This window comes from Sander lucioperca, chromosome 23 (assembly GCF_008315115.2).
Source record: "Sander lucioperca isolate FBNREF2018 chromosome 23, SLUC_FBN_1.2, whole genome shotgun sequence".
NCBI classification, from domain to species: domain Eukaryota; kingdom Metazoa; phylum Chordata; class Actinopteri; order Perciformes; family Percidae; genus Sander; species Sander lucioperca.
Genome location: NC_050195.1, coordinates 3,875,136 through 3,882,635, shown reverse-complemented (window position 1 = coordinate 3,882,635; position 7,500 = coordinate 3,875,136). Strand labels below are relative to the sequence as shown.

General features: G+C 46.6%; 3 protein-coding genes across 4 annotated transcripts in view; all 3 read right to left on the bottom strand.

Annotated features, from left to right (window-relative positions):
• Positions 1-1,154: 1,154 nt before the first annotated feature.
• Positions 1,155-3,929, bottom strand: LOC116067073 (caspase-1-like; the record flags this gene model as incomplete). The annotated part of the gene is made up of 2 exons (XM_031323387.1): positions 1,155-1,549; positions 3,800-3,929. Coding segments are annotated over 2 exons (462 nt in total), but the record flags the coding sequence as incomplete, so codon positions are not given.
• Positions 3,930-4,937: 1,008 nt separating this feature from the next.
• On the bottom strand, positions 4,938-5,793 carry LOC116067077 (caspase recruitment domain-containing protein 8-like). Its single transcript, XM_031323392.2, has 2 exons — positions 5,595-5,793; positions 4,938-5,257 (listed from the first exon to the last, which is right to left on the bottom strand). The coding sequence occupies exons 1-2, from the start codon at positions 5,752-5,754 to the stop codon at positions 4,938-4,940; spliced, it is 480 nt and encodes a 159-aa protein (XP_031179252.2). The 5' UTR covers positions 5,755-5,793.
• A 1,171-nt stretch (positions 5,794-6,964) lies between these two features.
• LOC116067075 (NACHT, LRR and PYD domains-containing protein 12-like) overlaps positions 6,965-7,500 on the bottom strand; it is a 23,606-nt gene continuing 23,070 nt past the window's right edge. Inside the window, exon 15 of one of the 2 annotated variants that reach the window (XM_035998168.1) lies at positions 6,965-7,026. In XM_035998168.1, coding sequence (XP_035854061.1) covers positions 6,988-7,026 — 39 coding nt within the window. In that variant the 3' untranslated portion in view covers positions 6,965-6,987. Of the gene's footprint in view, positions 7,027-7,463 lie in introns of those variants that run through there. The other variant, XM_035998169.1, reaches the window with a different exon arrangement.

The window sequence follows — 7,500 nt, the reverse complement described above, 5'->3', positions numbered from 1 at the left end:
GTGTTACTGAGTGAAGACGATCCAGACCCAACCTCAACCTCAACCAGCTAGGACTGTAGAGAGAGAGGGGGGGGTGTCTGTGGGTGTGTGTGTCTGTGTCTCTGTGTGTGTGTGTGTGTGTGTGTGTGTGTGTGTGTGTGTGTCCAGCTGAATGTAACACCTTCTTATTTCAGTCTAATAATAACTTCCATCAGTGTGAGTCTTATTATCACGTCTCAGTTTAATGTCACTTCCCCCCTTAACCTGAACCCAGACACACACACACACACACACACACACACACACACACACACACACACACACACACACACACACACACACACACACACACACCTGACTTGAGACACAGGAATCTGTTTTTCATATTTCAGCTGAAACTAAACTTTTCTCTGGCTGAATCACTTTCAGAGTCAAAATCCAAAGATGACAATAAGTAATGTGTGACGGTCAGTTATTATAACATGTCTGTATAATCCCCAGAGGGTGGTAGGGTTTCAGCCAGCAGTAATACACAATCAATGAATAAAAAGTAATTTACGGTGCTGATAGCAGCAGCTATAAATGACCTCTTGAACATAATGTGGTTTAAATTTTAACGGTTCTTGATTAGGCTACATTTACACCTCCACGTGTTGGTTTTTAAGCGGAGTTTTGAGCCATCAGCGATGTCCGTGCAAAGATCTTCTGCTATGTTTCCCCCTCTCATTCCCCCTGCTCTGGTGTTTCCCCCTCTCATTCCCCCTGCTCTGGCGTTTCCCCCTCTCATTCCCCCTGCTCTGGCGTTTCCCCCTCTCATTCCCCCTGCTCTGGCGTTTCCCCCTCTCATTCCCCCTGCTCTGGTGTTTCCCCCCTCTCATTCCTCCTGCTCTGGCGTTTCCCCCTCTCATTCCCCCTGCTCTGGCGTTTCCCCCTCTCATTCCCCCTGCTCTGGTGTTTCCCCCTCTCATTCCCCCTGCTCTGGCGTTTCCCCCTCTCATTCCCCCTGCTCTGGTGTTTCCCCCCTCTCATTCCTCCTGCTCTGGTGTTTCCCCCTCTCATTCCCCCTGCTCTGGTGTTTCCCCCCTCTCATTCCCCCTGCTCTGGTGTTTCCCCCTCTCATTCCCCCTGCTCTGGTGTTTCCCCCCCAAACTTAAAAACCAAAACGTAGCGCTGGAGATGGAGCGTAATTTAAACGTAGCCCTACTGTGGCAATAATCTCCGTTGTGATTCTGATTTCTTCAGATTAATCTCAGCTCTCTGGAAAGGACTGGATCCAGCTCACAGAGAGCAGAGATCAGAACTGAGCTGGCTGCTCGTCCTTTTCTTCTCACCGAGTCCATCAGGTCTCTGGCTTTGTCTGCTCTGCCTCGTGTTCTGACTGACTGCATTTCCTCATCAGTTATAACACGATGCTCAAGGAGATTATCCAGAAGCTGGTTCAGAACTGGATCAGACACTCGGATTATAAACTGTGAGCGAACTAGCAACAGCTTGTCTTCTGGCGGGTCACTGTCCTCAGCTAGGACGCCGTCCTCTGAGACATCCCTCTGTGGATTGACCTCTGCTGGACCTGTAAGATAACCGGGCAGAAAGATGTTTTAACTCTCATGTTGTCCTCATTCAAAAACAACCAGTAGGAGTTAGATTTTTAAAGGCATAATATGCAACTTTTCCAGCTTCGGTCCCCCTACAGGTTGTCTCATTGGAACTGCAGCTCGCAGCTCGCGAGTGGGAAACGTCAGAGCAGGGGGAATGAGAGGGGGAAACACCAGAGCAGGGGGAATGAGAGGGGGAAACACCAGAGCAGGGGGAATGAGAGGGGAAACACCAGAGCAGGGGGAATGAGAGGGGGGAACGCCAGAGCAGGGGGAATGAGAGGGGGGAACGCCAGAGCAGGGGGAATGAGAGGGGGAAACACCAGAGCAGGGGGAATGAGAGGGGGAAACGCCAGAGCAGGGGGAATGAGAGGGGGGAACGCCAGAGCAGGGGGAATGAGAGGGGGAAACACCAGAGCAGGGGGAATGAGAGGGGGGAACGCCAGAGCAGGGGGAATGAGAGGGGGGAACACCAGAGCAGGGGGAATGAGAGGGGGGAACGCCAGAGCAGGGGGAATGAGAGGGGGAAACACCAGAGCAGGGGGAATGAGAGGGGGGAACGCCAGAGCAGGGGGAATGAGAGGGGGAAACACCAGAGCAGGGGGAATGAGAGGGGGGAACGCCAGAGCAGGGGGAATGAGAGGGGGGAACACCAGAGCAGGGGGAATGAGAGGGGGGAACACCAGAGCTGGGGGAATGAGAGGGGGAAACGGCATGAAGTGGCATGTGCCACTTTCCTAAAGCCAAGTGGCGTGTTATCGCGAGGCCACATCACACGCGGGTTGCGTTCAGGAAAACTACAAACGTGGAAAGGTAACATCACTCGCAGGACCTGATCCCCGGTCTCCTGGGTGAAAGTCCTGTGTTTTAACCATCCTCCACCCGACCAATCTCCATATGTGAATTTTCGCCCTTTCATACTACTCGCTACGGCATCAATTCACACGCAATCGCAGTTGGCATGCGGAAGTACCGGAAGTACACACCACTTAAAAATCTAACTCCCTCTCAAAACAACCATAGTTGACCAAAGTGCTTAACAAGCTCAAAAAAAAAACAAACGGATTAAATACAAACAAATATAAAATAACCAACAGTAGAAACAAAGGGCAAGGTGAGAAGTGGGTCTTAAAGGTGCACTATGAGTTTTCATTTTTAGCTCAAATGGTAGTCCTCTCTCGTTGACCCACTAGCTGCCTGGTCCCTGAACACACCGTGAAACAGCCTCAGGAGACAACACAGGGCTCGTAAACATCAAACATTATTTTTTTATTTATATCTTTATTTTTAATTTAATTTAATACATACTGTGTACATATACTTATACTTATATTGTTTAATATTCCATCTAGAGAATGTGTGACGTGCACCAACAACACCAAAACAAATTCCTTGTATGTGTTAAAAAACGTACTTGGCAATAAAACCCTTTCTAACCCTAATTCTGATTCTGATTCTGATTGTGACACTAGAGGCACAGGCTGGGCACCAAATACACTAGACCACCAGATCCCGTGTCTCTGGACGGAGACCAGTGAAGTCTCTTTCCCGGTGATGGCTGAGCGTTACTGAGCAGCCTCCAACTGAGCTTGAAGACGTAGATGTGACGTGAGCAACCTGTCTGAAAGTTGGAAGTCTTCTGGTAGCTGTGCCAAGAGAAATCTCAATCATTCCCAATCTAGCAGAGACGGAGAGCGTAGGTATATGTAAGGAGATAACATAGACACAGGCTAATTATTGATCACTAAAATGATAGTTAACATTAGTAATTAAACTTAAACAGCTAATGGAAGTCCAAACTGCCTGAGAGCTTCTCCTGTACTATACGGTAATTCCTCTACTATGAGACAGTAAGTCTCGTGGTTATGACCCAATCGTTAGCCTATTTTTATAAAAACGTCTGCTACGGAGCCATAACGTGAGGTACAAGGTAATGGAGCCTTTTATACATTGTCGTGTTTCTTTAGAAATAAACAACGGACAAATAGAGTCTTTAAACTCTTCAGATGTAAAGTTATTCTCTGTCAAATTGACGTCAAAATGAATGGCAGTCAATGGGATGCTAACGGGGGGTGATGGCTTGGTAGCATCAGAATGGCGCCATAGGAGGTTTGGGTTATTGACAGACACTTACCCCCTTAGCTGTAGGATGATTGCAGACCAAAGAACCATCAGAGCAGAGTAACGATAATATAGCACTGAGAATCAATCAATGAATACTTTACCAATCAGTTCCACGTCGTGCTCCCAGACGCTCTGGCCTTCGTCTTGGACTCTTAAAGTCACTTCTGGTGTGTTTATAGGAAGGCGGATCTCAAACGTTGGGTGGTGTTTGGTCCAAACTCCAGGTCGAATTACGCTGCAATGCGGTGAGTGCACCCAAAGATTGCGAGGCAGTTTGTTTTAGAAAAGAGAACCACTTATAACTCACAATACGTTTGTTGATTGGCTACTGCTAACCGCATAGTAGCCTATTAGAGCAAGACAAAGCAGCTGCCCTGTTCACAAGCCAATCAATCAGTGTCAGCGACTACACCGAGAGTCGGCAAAATGGATTCTGGAAAGAAGCTGTTGCAATTAAAAGTGTCATCGAAGGACCCCTCAATCTATTTTCAGGAGCTGTGAGAAGATCTCCGTTAGGAATTACATAATGTATTCGCCTAGGACCGGGAGATAATACATGTTACCTAGACCTGTAGGTAATGTATGTTACCTAGACCTGTAGGTAATGTATGTTACCTAGACCTGCAGGTAATGTATGTTACCTAGACCTGTAGGTAATGTATGTTACCTAGACCTGCAGGTAATGCATGTTACCTAGACCTGTAATGCATGTATAGTGTAGTCTGATAACTTTAGACAACATAGGGAACCAAACGGGAGCGTGACTGGATTTGGGAGTCTTTTATTTTCGTGGCCTAGGGATGGGATGGAAGCGACAATTGATTCCTGTGTCACCCTCTAGTGCACACCACTCATCAAATGTGTCAAACCTTCAGCGAAGAGTTAAAGGTATAGTAAGTGATGTTAGTCTAATAAACTTTCTGTCAAATTCAGCAAATATCTCACCACGGTCACCTATATATAGCTCTTTATTTTCTGTGTGCGCTGAAGAACTACTACACCTGGCTGTGTAAATGTAAAACAACAGAAAGGATTGCCCGAGCCACAAAACACTATTCGACGAGAGACGTTAGGTTCTTAAAACACAGATAAACATCTTTAACTGCTCCTCAGATCTCTGCAGGCTAAATCCAGACAGCTAGCTAGACTATCTGTCCAATCTGAGTTTTCTGTTGCACGACTAAAACTACTTTTAAACATACACATGTTCCACCAAAACAAGTTCCTTCCTGAGACTATTTACAGTGAGGAACACATATAAGAGACAACAGGCATTGTAACATGAAGCTTTACCTCATTCAGAGGGATGTTTCCTGGCAGGAGAAGCACATTGAGATTTTGCCTCTGTGTTGTTGGGTTTGGTTGTCCAAGGAACAGCAGAACTTGGCTGCTGACAGGTTTCGTCCACAACCTCGTAACAACATCCCAGATCAGGCCGAGGGTAGAGAGGTGAGGGACATTTACAACCACATGAGTGTCTGTAATCTCCAGGGGCTCGAGGATGCTCATCCCATCATCAGTGATGTGGATGACAGACAACAGGCCATCAGGCAGAGGAGCTGTGGAAACACAGAGCTGGTCAACTTTGGTTTTATTCATACAGGTACAATGTACACACCTTCCTTTTTTAAGACTGACTTCAGTGTCGTTCTTTGTTCTTTTCTCAAAGAAAATCTTAACTTCAAGTCTTCCAGAGTTGCGGCCAAAGCCGATTCCAAAGACCAGCAGCAGCAGCCATAAGCCCCGCCCACCGACTCTATACACGATGTGATTGGCCTGACTAGAGTTTGGTTTTTCCAGCTCACAAGTCAACGGAGAGTTGCTAGACGACCCTGGCTGCAAATTACATTTGCTGCCTCTAGGGTGCATCTAGATTTCTAGGCTAAGACTACTTACAATCTATGATTTCACAGTGTGGAAAGTGGAGCTGACAGACAGCAGCCTCTTCTGAACACTTGATGTCATACAGCGGCCCTGTAGCCATTCTGCCAGCTGATTGGAGGAGGCTCTCATCCCATTGGACAGTGTTGTACAGCAGCAGCGCCTCCTCAGTCATAACGAACACCAGTCCAGTCAAAGCACACTGGAACACACCTGAACCTGTCGGACACAGAAGGGCCAATCACAAACAAGCTCTGTGGGTCAAATGATGTGTTGAGGTAAACCGTGCAAACACTCTACGTTAAGAAATCTTATTACAGCATTGCTTAAAAAGTTAGGGACAAAGCTGCAGCTGCAGGAGTGTGAAGCATATGAGTGTTAAAAGTGAAGTGTAAGCACTGAAGGAGTTTAAGTGAAAGTTGAAGAGTGTTTGGAGGAGATTCTGAAGCTGTTTGACAATCTGACATGCAGTTCTGATGGAGTATACAAACGCCTTAAGAACTGAAATGAGATAAACTGAAACCTTTAAAGTATAAGGTCCCTATCTTGCACCCAGCGCAGCGTAAAGCCCGACCCAAGTGTCTTTGCTAGTTTAAGACTGACCCACTTGTCAGTTTCCCGTCCAGCGCCCACGTCGTTTAAATATCAAATACACCTGCACCCATCTGTGGCCCATGGCTGGTCTTACAGGGAGGTGTGTTCAGGTGCATTCTGGGCGTGCTGGTCTTACAGGGAGGTGTGTTCAGGTGCATTCTGAGCGTGCTGGTCTTACAGGGAGGTGTGTTCAGGTGCATTCTGGGCGTGCTGGTCTTACAGGGAGGTGTGTTCAGGTGCATTCTGGGCGTGCTGGTCTTACAGGGAGGTGTGTTCAGGTGCATTCTGGGAGTATTGCTATCTTGAGGCAGCGGGAAGTGATGGCACCATTGACCAACAAAAACCTGGTCTAAAGTCAATAACGCAGCATTTCATTGTTATTTTAACAGAGCATTAGTAAAATGCTCCTAGGCTCGTGCACAGCGTGCACACTATGCTTGTTACACACACAGGGACACACATGCAGAAGATTACTAATAAAAATATTACGGTGTAAATCCTCCATCATAACAGCAATGCTCCAAGGTCCAAACGCGCCTGGCTTTTAAAGGGAATGGGAGATGATCTCTGATTGGTTGATTGCATGTTACGCCCAAAACACCCCTCTGATTAATGAAGACACTAAGTACAACCCTTTAGAACCATGCACCCGGCACACAGACACTTTTTTCCGCCGTCAAACTAGCAAAAGTGGATTAGAACACGCCCTAAACACACCTGCGGGCCCCAAGTGTTGAAAGCAGTTGACTCAGTTTAAGGTTGAAGTATTCTGCTTTTTATGATTTGGTTACCTGTATGAAGTCTGTCCACACTGTCACTCAGTCAGCAGCTCAGGTGTGAAATGCATGGTGTCCTGAAATAAAAACACAACAAAAAGAGTTTCTCCCAGTTCTGTCTCTTCACTTTCTGCTCTACGTGCTCTTTACTCTGTATCCGTCACTTCACAATCTGTCAGAATGACTAAATCATTATTATTATTATTATTAAGTGAAATTATCCTGAAATAAATGAGGACTGCAGGACTCTGTTACTCTGACAGCAGCTGGTGGTTTCAAAGATGAGGAAGCAGGAATGAGTTTGGAGGAGTTTCTGATGAAGAAGAAGAGAAGAGAGAGAGGTGTGCTTGCAGGGCCATCATCATCATAAAAGACCCTTCCCACGGCCTTTTCTCCCTCCTTCCGTCTGGGAAGAGATACAGGAGCCTCCGCTCCAGATCCAGCAGGATGCTGAACAGCTACTTTCCACAGGCTGTTGTGCGTGTTAAAATCCACCAAGTAGGCAAGGAGAGGATTTAAAAGTTTAACAAGTATTTATTTAAGTAAACTCC